The 25,936-nt window shown below is 44.2% G+C and overlaps 1 protein-coding gene and 1 long non-coding RNA gene across 2 annotated transcripts; one reads left to right on the top strand and one right to left on the bottom strand.

The window, feature by feature from the left end:
* Positions 1–9,493: 9,493 nt before the first annotated feature.
* Positions 9,494–25,553, top strand: LOC146220813 (uncharacterized). Its single transcript, XR_014750827.1, has 2 exons — positions 9,494–9,900; positions 23,866–25,553. It is a non-coding gene; the product is annotated as an uncharacterized LOC146220813 (long non-coding RNA).
* Positions 11,232–13,123, bottom strand: LOC146220814 (E3 SUMO-protein ligase ZBED1-like). The gene is given in 6 exon segments (XM_084694241.1): positions 11,232–11,319; positions 11,420–11,622; positions 11,766–12,715; positions 12,857–12,966; positions 12,968–12,975; positions 13,055–13,123. Coding segments are annotated over 6 exon segments (1,428 nt in total).
* Positions 25,554–25,936: the final 383 nt, after the last annotated feature.

The following is a 25,936-nucleotide window of genomic DNA, read 5'->3' as shown; positions in this document are numbered from 1 at the left end:
AAATTTGCCAAAATCCTCTGCAATATTCTTCTGTTGGTATTCATTCTCGTTTTGAGCTTCAAGTGGGATCAGCTTGGGCGTGCTGTATGTGCCAGAGTGACCAACGCAAACATGTTGGTAAAAAACTTTTTTTAACATAAATGGTCAATGCAAAGCACCTCATGGATACTAATCCAGTGGATCACCGGTTTGTCAAGTTAGTTTTTTATAAATCACAACCTTTGCGTGGAAAGTGGCGTACGCACATTTTCAGCCCCGTTTTGTACGTACACAAGAATTCACTTTACTGAAAAGCTCAGATCCCTGTTTCGACCTGGCATTCGAGGAACGGCAAGACCTCAAGCCGCAGCACCAAGTCAGCAAGAGTCAACTGCCCCACTTCAAGTTGCAGATTCTGCCCGTTACAATACAAGGTTTCATTATACCTGCTGGGGATCAAGGCCACGGCAAAGGTAAACCCCAAAAGTTCCAGTTATCACATATAAATATATTATATTGACTCGAGTCTATGTCTAACTCATTTGCTAACTAGTTTACTGCAAGGGCGTAGGATTATATAGGGACGGTAGGGTCCCGACCCTACCAAAATCCAGCCTCTACTGTGTAGTGCCTACCTATAATACACCTGCTGTCCGTATTGTTTAGGCAATAATTATAGTACACAAAGGGTTAAAAATCAGTCTCTGCTAGAAGTCCCGCTTCTAAACAACTATCGCGCTTTGATTGGCTGTAGCTGTTTCCCGCAAACCTACATTCAACCTGATTGGCCATCCCCGCTGTCACTCCATCTGCTTGTAAAAAAAAAAAAAAAAAAGTTACCGGCAATTTGCTAGTCCCAGACAGGAGGAGCAACAGGACGCCTCAGTGCATAGCTAATATCTGCATCTGCGAGTGTAAGTTCTGCCTTTCGTTCACGTCAGCGAGACGGATTTTAATATCAGTGATGTCATATGCAGTAACACTTATATTTGTGTGTTTTATGCTTGTGTGTGCGCGCGCGCTGTGCGTGTGTAGGATGTCGAAGAAACGAAAACTGGACATAAGAGACTTCTTTAGAAGTCAACGTGTAAGTTAATTAAAAGGTTATATATTTTAGAGCCATAACAATACTGATATTGATTATTAGTCAGCATAGGCTATAATGCCAAAGAGATCCGCATTTTAAGGTATAGGCCTACCATTATTTTCATGTTTTATTTGTGTGGAAAGGGAGCAATGGTTTAAAAAAATGTTTTGGGATAAATAAACATTAATTAGATGTAGTAACCTTTATTTTCCTTCAATGTTTCCCTTTCATTTACAGTAACAACAAGCACATTGCAGATGCTCATGTGATTTTATAGGCCTACATATATATTTTGGGGGAATAAAACAGAATAATTGTGTGAACATTTTGTCTACCCATGTATGTACCCTAATATATCTGTTCATATGTCATGCATCAACATACTTCTGTCAGGTGACGGACAGTGGAGAAACTGGAGGAGATAGAGGAGGAGAGACTGGAGGAGATAGAGGAGGAGAGGATAGAGAAGGAGAGACTGGAGGAGAGGATAGAGAAGGAGAGACTGGAGGAGAGGATAGAGAAGGAGAGACTGGAGGAGAGGATAGAGAAGGAGAGACTGGAGGAGAGGATAGAGAAGGAGAGACTGGAGGAGAGGATAGAGAAGGAGAGACTGGAGGAGAGGATAGAGAAGGAGACAGAGGAGGAGATGCTGTAGAAGATGAAGGAGAGGCTAGAGAAGGAGAGGTTGGAGGAGATGGAAGAGAGGCTGGAAATTCACAGGTGAGGTTCAATAATGATTAATATGTTAGTCATGAGATTCAGCATTGTGTCAAATATTAGTCTGATTATGACCTCAATAACTATAGGCCTATATTAATAGTGTGTTTGCAGTAGTCGCTACAGCGTGGTCAAATGTATACTGTGATTTCTTAGGAAACTGATCCAAATGGAAAGAGCAGCAGGGAGAGTGCCAAGGATAGGGTCAGGGAGAGTGTCAGCATTCAAGAAGATATTCTGGACAAACCAAACCAACCTCACCCAAAATACATTCCAGTTCAACAGCTGCCACACAAGCTCCTCCATTTTCAAGAGAGTTAGTTCAAGCAGTATCCATGGCTGCACTATAGCCCCTCCATCAAAGGGGTTCTCTGTTTTCACTGTGTGAAAACATACACTATAAAGAAATGCACACTATATAAAAAGGTAGACCCTGCCTTTTCGTCAAAGGGATTTAATAATTGGAAGAATGCACTTGCCAGTTTTCAGCGGCATCAAAATACCAAATCCCACCATCATGCCATGACAGTTAGTGCTCAAGAGGGAAGCCCAATAGATTCACAGCTCTAAAGTGCATGGGCACAGCACCAAGAGGATGCTAGGTACTGCCTACAAAATATTGTATGATCAATACAGTACCTTGCCAGGCAGGGCATAGCACTGCGAGGCCATGAGACAAAAGATGGCAATCTATTTCAACTTCTGAAATTTAAAGCCAGGGATGATGTACGTCTCAGGACTTGGTTAGCTCGCTGTCATGACTATACCTCTCCTCAAGTGCAAAACGAGGTTTTGCAGATGCTAGGAAACTGTATTGTCAGGAGTATTGCACAATCCATCCAGATGCTACCAGTTTTGCAGTATTCACTCATCATTGATGGCACACAAGATGTCACAGGAACAGAACAAGAGGCTATTTGTTTTAGATATGTGGACCATGACCTGGTACCACGGGAGGTTTTCATTGATTTGTATGAGGTCCCTGGTACTACTGGAGTGGAGATTGCAAGAATGGCTGAGGATGTCTTCTTGAGGCTCAATATTCCCATTTCTGGGTTAAGAGGCCAGACATATGATGGTGCTGCTAATATGTCAGGCAAATATTCTGGAGCACAAGCAGAACTGAAGAGACAGCAACCGTTAGCGTTGTATGTGCATTGTGGGTCACACTGTCTTAACCTGATTACGCAGTCTGCATGCAGAGCCAGTCCCTTGATCAATGATTCCTTACAGTGGGTGCATGAGCTTGGCACATTAAACAGGCAAATTCAGGAAAATTCAAGAACAAAGCCATAAGTTCAGAGGTACCATTAAAATCACTCAGACCACTTTGTCCAACCAGGTGGACAGTGCGGGGCAAAGCTATCAGAGCGGTGCTGTCTCAGTATGAACGTGTTTTGTCTAGCTTGGAGGAGATGGCATCAAGTGGGTCAAACACAGGCATGAGAGCAAATGGTCTGCGTAAGAGGTTTGAGAAAGGGAAAACGGTACTTGGTCTTTGTCTGGCATTAGAAGTGATAGAGGAGCTGGAGTGTCCGAACACATCCCTTCAAAAAAGGACTGAAACTGTTGCAGGTATGAGAAGTGCTATACAGTGTGTGAAATCTACTGTACATGCCAAAAGAAATGAGGAGAGCTTTCATGAGGTTTTTGAGAAAGCAGTGGCTATGGTTGACTCCCTTGGGATTGAGCCCATTCAGATTCCTCACCAAAGAAAGCCACCAAAACGATTCACGAGTGAAGCAAGCCAGCACATCCCCAAGTCAGCAGAGGAGCATTATAGAACAGAGTTCTATAAAATGCTTGATAGTGTGCACATTCAGTTTGAGGAGAGGTTCAACCAACCAGATCTAAATGTCTTGCAAAAGCTGGAGGAAACTCTCCTGACTGGAGAAGTGAATGACATTGTAGATCAGTACCCAGAGCTGAACAGGGACATACTAAAGGTCCAACTAGCCATGTTTAGGTCCAAATACACTGTCAAATCTAGTGTTGAAGTGGCAGAAATAATGAGGATTGACAGTTGAAGTGAGAGGTCTGTTTGATCAGGTTGAGTCCCTTATCAGGCTGCTTTTAGTCATACCAGTTGCATCAGCTGAGGCTGACAGAAGTTTCAGTGCTCTCAGGAGGCTTAAAACATGGCTGAGAACCACCATGACTTAAGTCAGATTGAACAATCTTGCAGTGTGCCATGTCCATCAGTAGACACTGAACAACATTGACCTTAAAAAAATCTATCAGCAGTTAATTTCTGTTACAGAAAGACGTAGGCATGTGTTTGGTTCTTTCAAATAGGAAGAGCACAATGGACACCAATCTGTGTATATGTTAGTATGAGTGATTCCTGGCTAATGACCCTGCAGCTGGCTCATGGGCACTGGAGGAAGAAATGCCCAGCAGGAAGTTATACTGACCTGTACATTTAGTGATACACCTGTTGTTGTATTATTTCAAAAATATTTATTTGCAATGTTGTTGATGTTGTTTACAGTTGCACCAGAGTAAAGTTGAAAACTTTTCTAAGTTGACTAATTTTCTTTCATTAGTTGCTTTAACCCATAACATTACAGAATGCATATTCTCTTTTGATATTCATATATATACATTATAAACATGTTAATTAAGCCGATTTTAATGATTTCTTTTCAATTATCATTGCGAATACAAAAAAAAACTATCAACTTTAGGAAGCACTTTCATATCCCACGGACCCCACCAATGTCCAAATAAAACCTACTCCCTTGGTTGACAACATGGCATCTGCTCCAGATTCGTCATGTTTGATTTGGGATTTTCCTACGTGTTGTTATATTATATAACAAATATGGACTTTGACAGATCTACCAACACCTTTGTAAGCAGAGATTTGTTTAAACGTTTGTTAAATGTTTGTTAAGCGTTTGTTAACCAAGACCGTAGGTCGAGGTCAACAAGAAGTCCACATCTGCAGTTTGTCGTATTACCAGACTTGGTAGACACCTGTTTGTTTACTACACCAATTTGCACCGAACATTGCTCTGCTCTTTGTCGGATTTCCTAAAGCCAAACAACTTACATTTACATTTAGTCATTTAGCAGACCCTCTTATCCAGAGCGACTTACAGTAAGTACAGGGACATTACCCCCGAGGCAAGTAGGGTGAAGTGCCTTGCCCAAGGACACAACGTCATTTGGCACGGCGGGGAATCGATCCAGCAACCTTCTGATTTCTAGCCCGACTTCCTCACCGCTCAGCCATCTGACACCCCAATTTCCAAATAACTGAAGAAGACGAACCTTTTTTATCAATAATTTCTTGATTGGAAGTTGCTCCCTCGCGATGGCTATCACTGCCACTGTTTTCGGCAATAAGACTATTTTTCCGCAGTTAACATTAGCTACTCCACTCGAGGTGCTCTGTATATTTTAGTGAGCGTAGGCTACCATTTCTCCGCAACTTCCTGCTGCATCACAGAAATTAAATGGACTGCTGTTCCTAATTATTCTCTATCGACATTATCGATATTATGGAAAATGAATTAATGTTACAATATCTTTATTGAGGGAAGTCATTACTTCGATAGTTATTTTTATTGATTTATCGCCCAACCCTATATGGTTGCCTGTTGAGTGTTGTTAATGTTAACCAGGGGCTAATCTTACAGCTTGCCATTTTCATACAATAATAAAGCTGTTTAACGGTTGCCCTTGTCAAAAGAAGTAGAGCTAACGTGAAACGTCACTATGTTTTTAATAAAACAGCTGAAGCTGTTTCTCTAGAGCAGTGGTTTTCAAATAATTTATTTGTTAAAGTTTTAACAGAATAATTTGTTCTAATTGTCATCAGTAATAATATACACCACAGCTGTGATCCTAGTTCTGAAAGAAATATACTTCCACACTTAATGGGAGTGAGCGCAGCGCGCAAGCAAATATTTTGGGCCTTTATTTGAGCGCAAAATCGTTTTTTGAGCTTTATGTAAAATAAATATAGCAATTTTTTCATTGCTAAAACCTTGTCTAATGAAGGTGATGTCTTTTTGTCTCAATTTCCCTGCCCCACCCTTATGTTTCTTAGCCTGGTTTTCCATCGTTATTCTTCTCCCGGTGCTCCCGATGGTCAGTCTGCTACTGCGGGGCTGTGCTGCAGTGGCGGACTTTCAAGTCATATCATTTAAAATTCTCGTGCTGTCAGGGGGTGCTGCAGCACCCTCAGCACCCCTAGTTTCCGCGGCCATTCATATGTATGTATTTATTTAAACAAGTTTGAAACTCATGATTCGTACTCAATGTTTCTGGTTGGACTTCTGTTGACGTGTCTGGCTCTGGCACAAACGTTCTTTTAGTACCTTTCTGAAGCCAGGCTAGCATAACGACTTACAAACTCCAAAACCCAACACACTTTTTAAGTTTCTAGGTTTTTAGCAATTAAAAATCTGTTATACACTTACGCAGGCATCAGATGGCTTTTTCAAACTAGCGTCCGTGGAGAAGCGAACTTCTGATAGGGCGGGCCGACTGCTTGCCTTTACGTGATTCGTCAAGATCTGAGGTAAGTCACGTAGTGATAGGGTCATTACCAATCTTGCTGACGCTTTCTCTGTCAGTGATAGAGTACCGGGCCGGCTACATGCAAGAAGTAGCGGTACGCAGGGCCGTCGTTTAGGGGTGAAAGATGATGACAATTCTAGGGGCCCACAGCCCAGGGTGGCCCATGAAAACCCCAGTAGCCTATTATGTAGGCTTCCCTTTCTATGACTAAATTATTATGGCCTCACTAATACTAATGCACCAGAGTTAATACAAAGCCGCAAAATTGAAAAAAAAATATTTGCAGAGAATTGACACCCTTATTTAAAAAATGGTTCAGTCCATGGTTTGCTCCTTTTTTGAAAATGTGCTTGTAACGTTATTGCTCACAAACTGTAGCAGCAGCCAGCTCAGCAATAGAGAACTGACAATGCTAAAACAGAAACAGAAATCAGGACGCCAAAAAAGAGAGGAGAGGAAATAAGACAGGCCAGGAGCACATCAGGAGCCCAGAATATCAGTGATTTTTTCTGAAGCAATTTGTTTTCGAAGAAAGTGAGTGTTAAGCTAGCTGCATAGGCGCCCTGTGGTTCACAAGAAATAGCATAGCTCGCCTCCTCCAACGTCATGATGTTGGAGTGACTAATGTTAAGAGCTAGCGCTTAGCCAGCTAATAACATTAGGCCTACTGCATTGACCGAATGACACTAACGTTTAACGCAGAGTAAAATAATCGCCTGACAAGGATGACATTACAAAATTATCCACTAAATATCATCCACAGAAAAGATCAGTAAGGTTATAATTTGCCAAACGTTTTAATACGCTGTCAAAAAATTCCAGTAGCAGCAGGACACAATTTTCCATTCTTACATGAGTGTTTACTTAAACTAAACTGCTATGGTAGCCTGTTGACATGAGTCTTGTTAATGTTACAGTAAGCAGGGGCTAATCTTACAGCTTGCCGTCCTCGTACAATAATCAGACATGAAAATCCCTCACCTTACGGCGTAATTCGCCGTTTTGAAACCAAAACAGGTGACCTATGTGAATCGTGTAGATTCAATTATGTTTTTTGGGGGGGTGGGGGGGGTATTCATATTCAGTGAACTGTGAACAGGTGCGCGTGTCAGAAGGGAGCGCGAGTGCATGGAAATATTAACGCGAAGGGCCTTGCATCACCAGTGCAAACCACCATCAAAAGCTGAAAGCACCTGTCCTCGGTGAATGATGGTTTCAATCATTTTTATATTTTCTGGTATATCTAAGTTAAGTTACCCAGGAGCTCTGTTGACATAGATTTAGCGAACGTTAGCTACAGCTTGATGAATTGAGTCATTGAACACAGCAGGAGAGAACGCAACGTTAGCCAGCTAGCTAGTTAAAGCTCCGGTGGAAAATTCCAAATGAACGTATGTGCCGCCAACACGCAACAGTGACACTGACAGATAGAAAGCTAATTTGAGACAATATAAAGATGGGAAAACCAGGCTAAGAAACGTAAACCTAATTACCTTCACTAGACAACGTTTTACAAATTGGACAAACGGCTATGTTTGTTTGTTTCAAGCTCCAAAAACTACTTTTTGCTCAAATCAGCCCAGAAAATGTGCTCGCGCGCTCGCATTAACCATGGAAGTCCCTAACTAGCATCACATCAAGCACAGAATTTGCATGCATTAGCAGGGCGCTCGCTGTAGTGGCGTATACGGGACCGGTTCTGGTGGGCCGGTCTGGATCAAAGTCCAAGGCCTATTTTTAGTCCCAGTCCGTCCCTGCCGTTCTATCAATAAGCAGACCTGCCAACCTGTACGCAATTTGTGTAGCGGATACGCATTTTTACTTCAAAGTACGCTGGTACTTGTATTGGCTGTCAATCATGATGGAAGAGTAGACAAGTTAAGTTAAAACATGTCCACCATCTCTTGTGGGGGTTATGCATTAAGCCATTTGTGGTGCCCTTACCACATTGTGCCTCATATACTGTAAATGTTAGACCCAGTGACAGGCTGGCATGAAATGGATTACATAATACTTAGTAAGGAGGCCATAATAATTTTTGACTCATGGCTTAAGTTAAGTTTCTCCAGCTCTCCCCAGGTTGGCAAAAAAGTATCTCAAAATGCATAAGATTGATGCTTTAAAATATGGAATATTTAAATGTTTCTTATGGGGGACCATGCACCCGGACCCCCTTAGAAGGGTAATACCCTTCTCACCTTTTTCACCCCTGACCTGTTTTCATGCCTGAATAATAAAGTGAAGCTGTTTCTCTAGATCAGGGGTACTCAATTAGAAACTCAAAAGGTCCACTCACCAAATTTCCATTCAGTCGAGGGTTCAGAATGGACCATGGTTTATTTTTCTGGCCCTTAGCTCTCCCATTAACTCCCATTTTAAAATTGACTTAGGTTTAGGCACAGTGCCCGTGCCCCTGGGCATCTTTCTCCCATAGATCAGAGTTCTGGGAGCACTTTTGTTCAGTGTCTATGCTTTGTGTCATAGTGACGTTTCACGTTAGCTCTACCACTTTTGACAAGGGCAACCGTCTCATTGCAGATTAAACACATCGGTTTTGTGCTCCCCACCGGCAACACAAATGCGTTCTTGTCCGTCCATTCAGTATTAAATTTGCAATTTTTCAGAATCAACTTTCGCTGGGTTTTGTCACGCCATTATTTTTGCTAAGGAAGAACAGGTAGGCTAGCTATCGTTAGCAAATCGATTAGCCTGCGTTGTTGCGAATGACAAACATAACCTGTGTGACCCACAGAGGTTGCGGCCAACGTTGAGTGAGTGAGTTGTCATGGTGATTACAGTTATTACAGGTCCTGATTGGAGTTTTAGATTGTATCTTCTATATTCCAAAGAAAAAAATAGTCTATACCACAAAATCACGCATAGGTGGTGGGCCGAAGCTCAAAATCGTACATTTGAACGATCCCTGGTGATGGAGGAGCTGGATTTTTCTGTATCGCTTCAAAGCTTTTCTCCAACCCTTACATTTCTTTTGGCATGTCCAGTTCTTGCACATTTTTCAAGGAACAAACATTTTGTTTCTTTATCGACACAGGCATGTTATCCGGACAACTATGGTCCGCATCCAATAAGAGCTTGTGTACATGACACCTTCATAAAATCCACCAATCGTATACCCCGATATTCAAGGCGAGTAAAGTAGGAAGTAAACATTCACATGCATTTTGGTGGGCCGGTATATTGTCAGTGGTCGACTGGGCTTCAAATGTATGGAAAAAAATAAAACAGATGGCTAATTCAGATATACTATAAAAAAACATGTCCAAACAACTGAAAAGCTAATCAAAACACATCCAAGATGCAAAGGCATACAGGGAAGAGAAATTACGATTTATTGGCGGTGCAGATCCCTACGAGTTAGCTCCTTCTTGGATCCGTGACGACCCGGTGATTCTTCCTTCAGTTGCATATCCCAATATAGTCAACTACCTGGTTTTCTTGCCGAGCCTTACACAGCGGAAGAACTTAAATCCTACAAAGGTTTGGAGGCCTATAACCAGATGGTGTGTGGATGGGTGAGGGAGACGCAGTACCAAGTTATCAACGGCCGTTGTGTTGTAAAGGCCAAAGTAAGTAATGCAATAAGCTAGCAATAAGTTAGCTCTACCACTTTTGACAAGGGCAACCGTCTCATTGCAGATTAAACACATCGGTTTGTGCTCCCCACCGGGTTTTTAATAACTTTTGGAAGTCGATAATATTCCTAATGTTTTTCTCGATCTGTCCTATTGGTACAACCTGAAACACGGCAATAATTAACCATTTTCCTTGACAATGTTTGGTATATACTTCAGTTCCTGTGCTTTGTTGTGATGCGGAGTGCCTCCAATATGGCAACTTCCGGTCTGATGACACGCCCTGAAAACCCTCTATTAGTCATCAGAGCAAGTTAACAGTTAAGTGATAAGGAAATGTGCAGAACATTGTTCAAATAAATGTACAGTATTGTTTTATATGACATACGTAATTATAATCAGCCAAGAGTAGGTATACCACATCAGTAACACTTATCAATACATATTGACATCTCTGGACACTTGGAAAACAAACCTCATTAGTATAATAATGTGACAATCAGGTCCCCCTGTCTCAGATCAGCATCACCAGAGTACTAAGAGGGCACTCCCTCTTCACACCTGCAAACAATAAAACCAATCAGTCCACTCCCTTCTGCTCTGTATTTAAGCCAGAGACTCCCTTCACTCTGTGCTGAGTCTTGTTAACATTACGGTGCGTTCACACTGCAGCGGGGCGGGCAGAGCGGGGCGTCGGCTTCCCATTCATTTTTTGATTTATTTGATTTGATTTCGTTTTATTTCAGACATATCCACATACAAAACTAAATGAAAAGCATGGAAATACAACAATGTTTTCACAAAAAAAAATTCTTGCACAAATGTTTGTGTTCATTCATTAAAACCATACATGTGTATTTGAGAACTGTGTAATTTTCATACAATAAATATGTTTTACTATGATGTACTGGTCTAAACCACACTTTGTAATGTTCTGCAAACAGTATAAGGGCGGTAGAATGCTTAAGTGTATGGAAGCATTAAATGACTGCTGATACAGAGTGGTAGCCTACACAACCAGTCTGCTGTCTAGCTGTCTCATTCCTTACATTTGTATTATCTTAATCGGGGGAATACTTGTGGGGACAGTGGGGGTGTGCTTGTGCAATATAAAAAGGCAGTGTACCATAACAGGGTTCAGGGGAATGTGTTGGTGCAACAGTCTGATTTGAGAACATTTATAAGTTCTTACTCAGGAACAGGATTTGTTCGACTGTACTGGGCTTCAGGCGGCTTCTCCTCAGGCTCACAATTTCTCCAGCCTTGGAGAAGATCCTCTCACAAGGCACTGAGGATGCTGGTGTTCACTGGAACTGCATGGCCACTTAAAAAAGCTGAGGGTAAAGGGCCTTGCGTGTGACCCAGTAGTCCAGAGGGTCCTCCGTCCTGGCCACATTTGGTTCTTTCAAATACCTGTATAGAAAGAAATGTATTAATTCTACAGAGAAAAAGCATTGTCATTTAATTCAACCAATTGTAATTCAGCAGCAAACAATAAAATTGGAAACTATACCCTTGAACCTCCACAGTGGCACTGGCAGTTGGGTTGGTCACCTGCTGTGATCCCACTTCGCAGTCCAGCAGGATCCAAAGGTTGTCCTCAGCTTCTTGAGCCGAGGTACCCGGTGTTGCTGCAGACTCCTGTGGAGCAGAACCTTCTGAGACATTGGTCTCGAAGAAGTGGGCACATTCCCTGGTCAGCCTCGCAGTGGCACCCTGTGCACAAGTGGCACTGCAGAACCCCGCTGCTTTGAATCTGGGATCCAGCAGTGTTGCCACAGACAGTACTGACATCTGCTCCAGGAGAATAAACTTGTCCAGCAAATTGTTTTCAAATTCGCAAAACGTTTGGCACCAACGTTGTTCCTCATCTGGGCACACTGTCCCACTACAGTGTGCTTCAGCATTTTGATCAGTGGAATGACTTTGGATTCAGACATCCTTCTCTCTTCTGACAACTCCACAGTGGCTTGATGGAACGGCTTTAAAACGGCAAGGCACTGTTGGATTGTCTCATAGTCCTCAGCAGTGATGGGACTCAAGTCTGTACTCAGAGTGGTGAAAGCTGCACCAAGTGGTTCTCTGATGTTGTACAGTCTGTCCAGCATGGCAAAAACACTGTTCCACCTGGTGTCCACCTCCTGGATAATTTTCAGTTCTTTTCGTCCCATGTTGACCTGCATTTCCGACAGCTTCTCCTTGGCTTTGGTGCTGGATTTAAAATGACCCACAATTCGGCATGCCCGAGTGCGGATCTCCTCCAGTTCTGGGGTTTGAGAAAGGGATTTTTTCACCACAAGATTTAGGACATGTGGAAAACAAGTCACATGCCGCACACTGAGCAGGTTTGCAGAGGCAACCATGTTGGCTGCACAATCTGTGACCAGGCTTCTTACCTTTCCTCGGATTCCCCACTCCACCATCAAGGTGTGTTTTACCTCAGAAAGGTGAGCTGTTGTGTGGCTTTGGGGAAACTTTCCTACCCCTAAAAGAACTGTGGCCAGCTTTGCCTGGTCTGTTAAGTAGTGACATGTCACAGCCAGGTAAGCGTCCATGTTCACAGAGGTCCACATGTCAGCCGTCAGGCTTACGGCAGAGGCCTTCCTCACCTCAGCCATGGCCTCCTCTTTAGTGGCCTTGTACTTGGCCTCCACCATTCTCTTTAAGGCCTTTCCCCCAGGGATGTTGTAGGTAGGGTCCAAAAGGTGGACAAAGGCCTTGAACCCGTCGTCCTCTACCAGTGTAAAAGGCTGGGCATCCTTGACAATCATGTCGACCAATGCATCATCCAGCATTAGTTTTCTGGACACTGTAACAAAGATCATATTTATGATCATCATTTTCATGATTATCAATAGAATGGACAGATAATAATTAGATTACATTAATTATACAATTACAATACTGATTTAATAATGGTCTTTACCGCTGGAAGGAACTGCAGCGCAGCCTGGATTAGGCACAGTGGCTTGTGGTGTTGCTACATTCTCATGTTTGGCTCGACAGTGCCTCAACATGGAAGAGGTATTATTGTTGTATGCCAACTCGAGGGCACAGCAAACACCGAACCTTAAAATAATGAGTTGTTAAAGCATGACATTATATTGATTCGTTATGATTGGTATGTGCAGTCACAAAGCCTATTTACCTTATTGGGGGATAAGATATCAAAATGTTCCCATACTCTTGATCGCTTTCTTACTCCTGTAGCATCCATACTCTATCGTCTTTTACTTTCTGCTCTTCTGCTAATAATTCTCTAACCTACTTTTCGTCTGCTAATGATGATTCTCTAATCGTCCTCTAATAATAACTATGTACTCTATTAATAACTGTTTGCACTTCTGACAATGTAGTGTTCGCCTCCTATTAAGATGACAAGCACTGGTTTCTTTCCCTCTTTTAAGGTTTAGAAGTGCGCCACAACTTTGAACCAGTTTGTGACGTCTGAAGCATTGAACGTCATCAATCACGTGGCATCGTCATTTGACACAAGCTCCAAACCACTTTTTCGAGACTGTGCGTATTGGTCTTGCGACACAAGCATCGATGCGTCAGCCCCATACGTCCCATCCCTAAAACCAGGCGTTGACGCCCGCGTAGGGCATTGTTGGAAGGCAAGTGGGGTGTCGAAAGTTTGATTTTCTCAACTTTATGTAAATGAGGAGCATGAAAACGCTGGCGATGGCCAATCGGGTTGGTTTCTTGTAACGTAGCAACTGTTCGTCATGGTAAATATTTCCAGGTTTGACAATTTCAAAATGGAAGAGCAACTCATTGTATGTGTGTTTTCATACCCAGTATTGTACGATAGTTCTATGTTCGATTACAGAGACGTCAACAAAAAAAATGATGTCTGGCGCAGGGTTGCTGAGGTTGTCGGCGTCCCTGGTGTGTATTTTGTACTTTAATTCAGTTTTGTCACTTTACGTAACTTTCTTCTGTACTAGCTGCATAGTCTAGCTAGCTCACCTGGCACACGATTGACATTCAACGTTGAAATGCTGGCTGACAGCCACTCGCTATCCATACTTTGAATGTGTAGTGGCAAGTCATAATCTAGCGATTGATTTGCAGAGATTTCGAGTAATATATTTAAAGGTTACACATGTCAACGTTTATGTCTGATGCATCTTTTTCTTTAGTCAATGTATGCAAAAAAAAAAAATGGAAGACGTTGAGGACCGGATACAAAACAGAAAAAAAAAGGAGAAAGATCAGGAGTGGAGCAGGTGCAGGGAGTGGTAGACCGTGGAAGTACGCTGCGGCCATGAGCTTCCTAGCTCCATTGATTGAATGTAGGGAGACAAGTGGCAACTTCCCCAGCCAGCCAGAGCCCCCAGCCAGCCAGAGCCCCCAGCCAGCCAGCCAGAGCCCCCAGCCAGCCAAAGCCCCCAGTTCTGACCCAAGATGGGAAAGACACCCAGGCCAGTGATGAGCCTGCCATTGAGGCTGGAGTTCCCCTTGTAATTAGGGGCCAGCCTCCAGCATCCTCTCACGGTCAGGCTAGGAAGAGGGTGTGGAAGGAGAGGCTCACAAATTTTGAGGAGAGGATGCTTGAAGCTATTCAAGCACCTGCACCTCAACCACCACCACCACCACAGGAAGACGAGGATGAGCTTTTTTTTTAAAGCCTCCTCCTTTCATTAAAGAGAATGCCACCAGCCAAGCGTTCTGAGCTTAAATTTAACATCCACTGTTTGTTTTTTAGGCTGAATAGAGGGCCACAGAGTGACAGGCCTACTAAATAAAAAAATGTCACTGACAGAACCTTGTGTCCATTTTATGTAATTGGTGCTATGAATGGTTGGTATAATTTTAGTTTAAACATACACAAAGGATCTGTAATGATTGGACCTCAAGGGTGTTCAGTATTGAACTATTTAGGAGCACATGTTTGCCACTGCTTTTGTAACTGTCTTTAGAAGTGCAAATTAGATAATAAGAAACTACACAACCATACACTGATTTTATGAAAATAACATTTAGGAACTGTTTGCTTTATTGTGATTAGTATGTGTGGCTCTTAAAAGAACCTTTGGTTTTCAATGCCACAGGCTATATGACATGTTGCTGCCAGGGCACTGCACCCTCTGCATTGAAGTATGCAGTGAATGCATCCCTCACACTAATGTCTGCACGCGCAGCATTGTTGCTGCCCACTCGTGAACCCTCCTGAAGAGCAGCAGACCCCTCCTGGCCAGGACTGGCTGCTGGAGATCCCCTGGCACCTCTCCTGGACCTCCGGATGTAATTATGGAGGATGCAGGAGGCCTTCACACAAACCTCCACCTTTGCTGGGTTGACACCAACGACACGCCGATACATTCTCCACTGGCTGGAGAGTATACCAAACGCACACTCGTCTGTCAACCTGGCACGGCTGAGGCGATAGTTGAAAAGCCTCTTCTCCCTGGAGAGGTTTGTCCCAGGGAAGGGGCGCAGGAGGTTGCTCCGCAGAGGAAAGGCCTCATCACCCACGAAGACGTGTGGCAGTGGTCCACGTGGCTCTGCTCCAGGGATGATGGAGTTGTCTGGGAGGTCCAGGGTTCCATTCTTCAGGGCCAAACCAAACGCAGAGTTGCCCAGGGTCCCACCGTCACTGTTGCGACCGTAACCACCCACATCGATGACCCGGAACATGCAGTTGGCGTCCACAACTGCAAGGAGAACGATGGAGAATGTCCCCTTATAGTTGTGGGACAGTGACCCTGAGCTGTGAGGGGCCTGGATGACAACGTGCTTGCCATCGATGGAGCCCAGGCAGTTTGGAAAGTTCCACCTATGAAGGAAGCCTTCAGAAATGTCCCTCCAGTCCCTCTTTGTCGGCACAGGCATTTACTCCTCCACCAGGCAGTCCCAAATGGCCTGGGACACAGCCCCAACAATCCCTGCCATAGTGCTTGAGCCCACACGATAGCTGAAGCTGATCGTCATGAACGAATCCCCAGTGGCGAGGTATCTACAAAGAAATACCATACATTTAAAATAATGCATAGAAAATAACTACACTATATTTTAGTCTGAGAATACTGAAATAATAATAATTCAAGCTTACCATAGACAAATAGCGAGGCGTTCAGCTGGGCTGATCGCCTCTCGGAACGAGGTGTTTAGCCTCGCTATCAGGGGTCCCACTCTGGTCAGCAGGTCATCGAACTCAGCCCGGTTCAACTTGAAGTACTGCTGGAACAAGCCGTCGTCCAGTCGCAGCTCCTGGACCAGCCGGTGATGAGCTCCGTTGTCTACCCGCAAACGGCAAATGGGATGAACCCAAAAGCATCGGTGGCGTCTTTTCCGACAGTACAGTGTTTCCCCTAGGATCCCCTAGGGGTCTGTCCGACCCCCCCGGCCGAAATAAAGTTCTAACCCTATATTTTGGAGTAGGTTAGTGTAATAGTCTAATAACAAATGTAATATTGCATATATTTTTGTCCTATTTTCGGTAAAGCAATACAGTTAGGCTACTTAAAGTATGTTCTAAATGGCAGAAATATGCTGCCAATTAATAATTGACGTAACCACTTATTGTAAATGGTCAGTAGCCTATAGCCTATCATCAAGGTACTCAAAGCATGTACACTGTTGGCTTCATTTGATCTTGATAGGCTAAGCATTCTTTAGCAAATAATAACAATATACCCACTATTAATTAAAACTACTTCAGCATAATAATGCACCTAAAATACAAACGTGAGCAAGGGCAGCAATCGCTATCGAATCAACAATACGGTGGCCCTGAAGTGCAAAACACACCCCCTAATATGAGTACATCCCCCAAATGAAAACACTCCCCCCGAATACAAGTCAACTCCCCCCAAATCGGATTACTTGTTCACCTCCCCCCAATACAAAAACACGCTCCCCCAAATGGAAAACGACATTACATTAACTCAAAAACACATTACATTAACTCTGAACGGAAAGGGTAGGTACTACACTTCAGCGCTGATTGGATGCAGCAGGCTAACTAACAATAAACATGAAATTGATCGACAGAAGTACAAAATGCAATCGCCTGGCAGAGTTACGTGCACCAGGACATTTGTTTGGCTGTCGAAGAATGTAGCAAATAGTATACTACTTAGGCAAAAGTGTTTCGTGTTAAATGTAAAAATCGATAGCCAAACAACTATCCTGGTCCACGTTACTCTGTCGTTGTGGCATTTCGTTCTTCTGTAGTGGACTATTAGTTTTTTCTTCTGAAAAGTTCTGCTTCCTTCAACTGCGTTTTTAGCGTGCGCATAGGCTACTTATTGTAATATTGTGAAACATTAACAGCATATCTAAGATTATTTCATAGGTATGACCCTGATTAAAATAAAGAGTAGTGTCATGACTCTAAATTGTTAACACAAATGTTTCCTCTTTCCTTCCAACCAAAACGATCAAGTTCATGATAATGACAGAGTTACGTGGACTAGTTGTTTGGCTATCGATGTTTACGTTTAACACGCAATTTATGCTTTTGCATAAGGAGCCTATGCTACATGCTTCAATACCCAAATAAATGTCCTGGTGCACGTAACTCTGTCAGGCTATTGCATTTTGTACTTCTGTCGATCAATTTCTTATTTATTGTTAGTTAGCCTGCTGCATCCAATCAGCGCTGAAGTGTAGTACCTACCCTTTCCGTTCAGAGTTAATGTAATGTGTTTTTGAGTTAATTTAATGTTGTTTTCCATTTTGGGGGAGCGTGTTTTTGTATTGGGGGGAGGTGAACAAGTCATCCGATTTGGGGGGAGTTGACTCGTATTCGGGGGGAGTGTTTTTATTTGGGGGATGTACTCATATTAGGGGATGTGTTTTGCACTTCAGGGCCACCGTACAACAGGCATGCAATTATGCTAGCAGGGAAAGAATACAAACAACGAAAATCACCAGTTAACTTAAATTTGCAATAACTGTAGACTAATACAATAACAGGCTTTAATGAACTGAAAACATATGTTATACGACTTACAGTTCTCAAGGACGCACACACGCAATCTCAACTGCGCTTTGAAGCGCGTGTCCTTGCTATTCTCCAACATATACTCTAACAATCACTGCTGATAGACGGCCTGTCTTGTACAGCCCTATTTCTGATACCGTGGCGGAAGAAATTTAGCGGTGGCGGGCCGCCACGACAAAATCAACATAGGGGAAACACTGACAGTAGAGTAGGGCGATGACAGCAATCTTCTGACGGTTGTTCAGGATGAATGATAGAATATTGATAGAGAGCATCTGTATTTATACCAATATATCCCCTCCAATAATATATAAAGAGCAGGAGGGAATTTAATTTGTTGGTTCTGAATACAGGGTGTGGTTATAAATCCAGCTAGCCTATGCATACAACTATTTTCAATGTTACTGGAAAAATTGCTAAACTGTTAGCTAGCTTGTAAAAATGATTACAATACATTAATAATAAAAATGAGCGCCAATACAACATGGACCATCTCTGTATTCCAGCCGGCACAAGAGCCGTTACATAGAGTGCGGTTGGCATTTAATCTTTCACTCGGCCTAAAAAAAGTGTGGAAAAAGATAACCTATTGTGTGCTGTAGATAAGATAATGTCCGATCCAGAATGCGTATCGGATTTTTGCTTAATGTGTGTAAAAGTTGTATTTTGTCTGTACATTTGCCATGACATACGAACTACAACAGTGATTTAAGAGAACTACAGCTCTGAATTAATCTGTCTGACACGCCCCCGAGCGTGGTGCACTGTGGGAAGACCAGCAGTGCAGAGCGGTAAAAAAGTCTGCAGTGTGAACGCACCGTTAGAGTGACATTTCTATGCAATATATATATTTTTTTTTTTTTTAAGTTTATTTGAACATGTAGAAAAAATATAAAATAAATATATATATAAACATTATTCCACTCATCATACAGCTCTGGACAAGACTGACCTCCCATCAACGCGTGGCCTCCTCCCCTACATGGACTGGACTCCTTCCTCAATGGTCCTCCACCTGGGGCCATCTGTGAGTCCATCCACCACACCTCCACACTCATGTCGTGGAGCTTGTTTCTCCTTTCCACCCACATCCCATACTGATTATCACACACATTTTCTTCTTTTCTAGGTTTCTCACGTGGGAGGTGTTTGTTTTCCTTTCACTTTTGTGCTTGTCTTGGGTCTTTCTCTCTCACTTGGCTCTTTCCTTGGTCTCCTGTCTCCTTACCTGTCCACTTCTCCTACTCTGCTCTCCCTGTTCTTGCCTAAACTTAAGTCTTTACTCTGGGTCCCCTCTTCTACTGTCCCTCTGTCTTTACCCTTACCTTAACCCCTCCTCTTTCTTACCTAACCCTACCCCCTTCTGACCTTGCCTGTGGTTTCGGTGTCTACGGCTATCTCTGGCCCTTTCCCTATCTCTAATCCATACACTTTTTCCTCCCCAGATCCATTACTGCTCTGCATCCACTTCAATCTGTGATCCTGTCATCTCAGATGACTGAGCTGCCACAGCTCCCTCCTTCGGTGATGTACTTGGAAAGCACATCATCTGGCCATTACACGGCAACGGTGGGATCTTTTGACCCCCTTCGGCCGTAGGCCCAGGCTACGGTCCAGCCCACCCTACCACTTATTTTTAAAGCAGCCCTGATATGGCTACGGTTGATCTTCACACCGGCCTCGGGCTCGGGCCACGGTTCTGCCGGCTCTACTGCTTTACTAGTCGCTCCTCCCGACCAGACTCGGGGGGAGATGACAGAAGTGACACCTTGGCTTTGCGCACTCGGTGCTTCGCGCTTCGGATTGGACATGAGGAGCCCCCAGTGTCTACTCTCGAATATAGCATGTACTATGGCTACCGGTCACCTCTGCTACCCACGAGTGAACCTTGACACCAGAGGCCTCCTACCTCTCCTCCCTGGGGGTCACCTCTCTTGTGGGGACAGAAGACTTCAGAGCATGCTCCTGCTTAGACCTGGTGGTGCGCACACATCCATTAGTGGATATGGGGGTGGGTTATCCATGTCCCCGTCGGTTGCTCAGGTCCTCTTAGTGCTTAGGCATTTACCTACCTCAGGAAGCGAGCGTGACAAGGTCTACAGGTCTGGGGCCCCTTTGGGGTCCTGGATGGGGTCTATTACCCTACCCCCTCTGATGGAAGATCTACATGGCTCTAGAATACTTGTGCATTTACCCCTAGCCTATGCGGGTCGAAGCACTGAACTGCTTGGCGCAGGGGGCATCAGAGACAACATCCTAACCCTCAGAGAGGTAGACCGGCTGTGCGTTTTAAGACAGGAGAACACACCAACAGTTTAGCTAGCAGTTTTAACAGTGTAGTTAGGCCACCTTTGCTAGGTTTGCACCACTCCTACATTTAAAGAGCCACCCACCATCTAGAACACCACACACTTATAATAGAACACCATACTCTGCCACTCAGACACAGCACCATAACATTCAGTCACATAACACCTACATACACTATAATGCTGCACATAACTTCCATTCACACAACACTCACCCACAGATCCATCCACCACTTAGAACACCACACATGTACAACAGAACACCACATCCTTCCATCCAGACACAGTAACGTAATATTCATCCACATAACATCCATGCACACAACATTCAACCACATAACACACATGTACAACACACTCAACCACGCCAAACTCTGACATACAACACCCAAGGACACAACACTCACCCATATCACACTCCAGCACACAACACCTCACCATACAACACTCAACCCCATAATCCTCATCGACATCACAATGCATCACACAACACTCAGCCCCACAACAACCAGACCTACAACACTCATCCACAGCGAATGCATCCACCCAACGCGCAGCCACACAATACTCAAACACACAACACTCATGCAGATACACACATACACAACACCCATACACACAGCACATACAACACTCTACCCACTGGTCAGGCACCGGATGATGCCACCAGACAAACGGCTAAAATATATTTTAAAATAATACAAGCAGTTAACCATGGAGCGATCATGAATGCGGCCATTTTGACAAAGACTCACCCGAGAGGCATGATGAGGCAGGTGGGGAAACTCACTTCTTTATCAGGCCTTCTTCACCCACTGAACACACCACACTCTTAGTATCAGAGAACACTACACCATGGATGAACAATAACCTAGGTATTCTACAGACACACTACAACACTACCATCCAGACGCTCATTCCAACAGTACCCACCCTAAACACCACTGCACTACACATAGCCATGGGTTGGGCACAGAAGAGATACACACACAGACACACAGACAACCATCACAACAGTAGAGACACTCCTACAACTCCCCTCAGCTACACAGCACGTGCAGTTACACAGCACCACTCCAACACCACAATCATCCACTCAACAGCCAACCACCACACACATAATCACCCACACAACAGATTCACCTGAACATCAGCCACTTGCTACTAGTACTACTACTACAGACACAGTCATCCCTGCATCACACACATCCACCCAACAGCCACGCAAGACATATGCAGACATGCTTAAATCACAAACACTTAGTCGACAGTCATCCAGCACCTCCATACATACTATTACATCACAGGCACTTGCACCTCCATCACCCATTGCACATACAACTAACATTCCATCGCATTCACGGGTAAACACAGCCAATAACAATGCACCACAGTCCTTCCCTCAACAGCAATCTACAACACACATACCACATTAGGGCTGTCAAAACTGCTCAAAAATGACGTTCGAATATTCCCTTTAAAAAAACACATATTCGAGTTTCTCAGTTGCGCATTAGGCACGTCAATAACAGGACAAATTAATACGAGACATAACTACTTGTATAGGTAATATATTTTAATTTAAACATATTTAACAACATATTACCTACACAAAAATAAGTAGATAAACAAATGGTCTCGCTCGCACACACACACTTTTTCTTTCCTTCTCTCCCGCGCTGTCGCGCTCTCTGAGCATAGCGGTTTAAATGAACGACAACAATAAACAAATGCTGAGTGCTGATCAAGAGTTTTGTGCAAGAAATGTAAGGTTCTTGTCCCAAATATGGCAGGCTTCATTCAGTGATTGAAACAAATATTATTAACATCAATTGAAGTTTTACAGTACAGAACCGACATTGAACGATCCGAGCGAGCTGTGCTTTTGGAACTTTTTTGCTCATGGAACTTGGCATGGAACTTCCTTGGCATGAAACGGCAAATAATCAAACCAGTTTATGAGGCTGTTCAAGTGTATTTTATTCATGCAATACACAGTCAGTATCGTACAAACTAGCCCACACTAGTAATGTTTCTGTTAACGTAAACAAAAGAAATGTGACAACAAAGAACTTTTACCCCGAGGTTCATAAAAAACAAAGTGCTATTAAAAACGAAAGAGGCTACATTCTTGGCGCTTGTTTAAAAAAGGGGAAAAAATGACTGCAATTTATTATGGTCACGGCTTGTCAGGAACTTTCAGTGCAGTCACTGTCGGGTCTTACAGTGCGTTCACACTGCAGCGGGGCCGGCATAGCGGGGCCGGCATAGCGGGGCCGGCATAGCGGGGCCGGCATAGCGGGGCCGGCATAGCGGGGCCGGCATAGCGGGGCCGGCATAGCGGGGCCGGCATAGCGGGGCCGGCATAGCGGGGCCGGCATAGCGGGGCCGGCATAGCGGGGCCGGCATAGCGGGGCCGGCATAGCGGGGCCGGCATAGCGGGGCCGGCATAGCGGGGCCGGCATAGCGGGGCCGGCATAGCGGGGCCGGCATAGCGGGGCCGGCATAGCGGGGCCGGCATAGCGGGGGCGTCGGCTTCCCATTCATTTTCAATAAAACCAGGCATTGACGCCCGCGTAGGGCATTGTGGGAAGGCGAGCGGGGCGGCGAAAGTTGGATTTTCTCAACTTTACGTAAATGAGGAGCGTAAAAACGCTAGCGTTGGCCAATCGGGTTGGTTTCTTGTAACGTAGCAACTGTTGCTCATGGTAAACATTTCTAGGTTTAACAATTTCAAGATGGAAGAGCAACTCATCGTATGCGTGTCTACACACTCAGTCTTGTTTTATACGCCTCTATACGATTAAAGAGACGTTAACAAAAAATGTATACCTGGCGCAGGGTTGCCGAGGTTATGTGTCCCTGGTGTGTTAAATTCTCGTCACTTTAGCTAGCTACAGTAGGTAACCTAGCTCTAACTTTCTTCTGTGCTAGCTGCATACTGTACTAGCCTAGCTACAGTAGTGTAGTTTACCCGGCACACGATTGATATTCAATGTTGAAAAGCTGGTCGGCAGTCACTCGCTAGCCTAGTAAACGTGTACTGTAGTTGCCATAACCTAGCGAATGTTACTGGAAAAATGTTTGAAGTGCTGTACGGTACTGTAGCCTATAGCCTAGTTGACAAGATCATGCAACATCTAGTCAGCGTATCTGATTCCGTGCATCATGCCGTGTAAAAGCTGTATTTTGATCGAGACAGGAGCACCTATATATCAATAATGATCGCTATTTTAAATACATGAACCTAAGTCTGAACACTTGTCCATGACACCATTTTACACAAGCTACAACAGTGACATTAGAGAACTACAACTCTATATTAACTTTTTTAACACTCCCCCGAGCGTGGTGCACGGTGGGAAGGCCAGCGGTGCAGAGGGGTAAAAAAGTCTGCAGTGTGAACGCACCATTACGCCTGAAGCCCTACAGGTTATTTGCCAAAAACACCAGACAGTCCACATTTGAAGGGGATGGTGCTGTTATCTTTTTATTGACTATATTCCCAGCGGAGGAAAAGACGCGCTCAGAGCGGACTGAGGATCCGGGGATGGAAAGATATTTCTTTGACATCTGGGCGACGTGAGGGTGTCTCCCAGAGCCGAAAGTTTTCCACCACAAGAGAGGATTTTGATTTTGTTGAGCAGGTATTGGAGACTCCTGTTCATACATCGACATCTCTTTTTGAACCTGCAGATTGATGTCCTGGCCTGGGCTGTTCTTGTACGTGTCTCCGAAGAGACTCCCCATAGCAGTTTTCTCAGTGAGTGATGTCTTGCTGATCACGGGGTTGTTTGGCAGCGGCCTCACTGCCTGCCACTGGTTTAATTTCCTCCAGTATAGCCACTTCCACCTGCTTTCTCTGCTCCTCTTTTAAATGAATGAGGCGATGAAAGCATGGATCCAGATAACTCGCTTTGTTAAGCAGCATAAATGCATCATTTCCCTCGCTATATCGCTTCTCCAGATCTGTGATGATCTTTGCCTTCACCTTGGACAATGCAAGTGGTTTGTCTGGTGTTGTCTTGTTCAGTTGAGCGAGCAGAACATGTTTTAAAGGCAGTACAGCCGACGCGGTTGGATATATGTCGGTTGAAAGTGCTTCTGTTGCCACTTTAAAGGTGACATGACATGCTGTTTTTGGATGCTTTTATATAGGCCTTAGTTGTCCCCTAATACTGTATCTGAAGTCTCTTTCCCGAAATTCAGCCATGGTGCAGAAATGTAGCCACTACAAGTAGTCCCACAATCAGCTTTCCTCAGAACGCGCTGTTTCTGTGTCTGTAGCTTTAAATGCTAATGAGGAGGAGAGGGGCGGCAACATGCGCCAATGTTTACAGGATGTATCGCAATGGCTCGTTGCCCCCGTTGCTGTAAGATGCCTCAAATTTAGCCATTCTCATCTGATCACCCTGGTTTGCAGAGGTGCACACTCATTTAAATGTTGAGAAAGGCGGATATTGCGAGCCATAACACCAACAGCAGAACGGATATCCAAATAACAAAGAAGTGTACAACACTTGCGTTACAGCGTTTGTTTTCACACACACACTTGATGCCATTTATCTTTACGTTAGCAACAGTAACTCAGTTGTTAGCTGCAGAGCTAATGTTACAGCCACATTCTAAGGGTGGCAAGCTAGGTAACCATATCCCGTAAAGCAAAAAAATGATATAGCGTTAGTTAACTTACATGTCCAAGGTTTGTTATTCGTATAAATATAACCTATTTTTGAGTTGTTTCCCCTGGAACAGATTTCATGTTCCAACCAAGGGGGGCTGTCGCTGTCTTGGTGTGTGGGGCTGCATCAAATACACTCTTAGCTTTGTTAAATTGCTGCACTAGTCCACACTTGACCGGTGGGGATCTCATTCTATTACGACTGAAACTGTTAGCTGCTCCTGGCATTCTCTAATCCCTGTTCTCCTCTCTGTCCCCCCCACACATCCCTTGTGGTGTGGGGGGTCTGAGCTGTCAGGACCTGCCTGGTCGTCGGTCTACCAACGCTGGACCAGGTCGTCAACCGGAAACCAGCCTCCATGACGGCCAACAGCGAGTTTCCAGGTCCCATCCAACGTCTATAAAGCCGAACAATGGATTTTTGGTGTTTCAAAACCCATTGACACTGTATGACTATGTTTAGCTTGTGTCCTGCTCCTCTCTCTTGCCAACCGTCTCTGGAGGAGGGGATCCCTCTCTGAATTGCTCCTCCCAAGGTTTCTTCCATTTTTTCTCCCGTTGGGAGTTTTTCTGGGAGTTTTTCCTTGTCTTCCTTGAGGGTTTAGGTTGGTTGAGGGGCAGTTCTATGGGCGTATGTGAAGCCCTCTGTGACATGCTTGCGTGTAAAAAGGGCTATACAAATAAATTTGATTTGATTTGATTTAGCTTCACCAAGGAGATTTAGTAATGATCCAGAATTTAATTTCAGCAAGGCCAGCTTTGAGTTGGCTCAAGTTGAGGAAATGTTTGGAGCAGACATACACTTTGGGAAGTTGTGTCGGCGCATTTCCAGCGAAAATACAATTAAGATATGGGTTGTGCAGAGGCTCGGATGAAGGAACAGAAAAAAAGATGTGTGCTTGCATTTGTATATCCAAGCACTGAGCAACTGTTAAGCTTCGTTTGTTTGCTCGCCATGATGTCTCTCCAGGAAAAACCGATATCGCACTCGCCCTTGCACGGTGGTAGCTCAGTTTATCATGGGCGGGCTAGATGATCTGGTCGGGCAAAGCAGAGAGAGGGGAGGTAACTTTCCCCCTATCTACG

Source organism: Hypomesus nipponensis, chromosome 27 (genome assembly GCF_054491055.1).
Source record: "Hypomesus nipponensis isolate SF chromosome 27, ASM5449105v1, whole genome shotgun sequence".
Taxonomy (NCBI): Eukaryota; Metazoa; Chordata; class Actinopteri; order Osmeriformes; family Osmeridae; genus Hypomesus; species Hypomesus nipponensis.
Note: the sequence above shows the minus strand (reverse complement) of the source record. Positions and strands in the feature narration are given on the sequence as shown.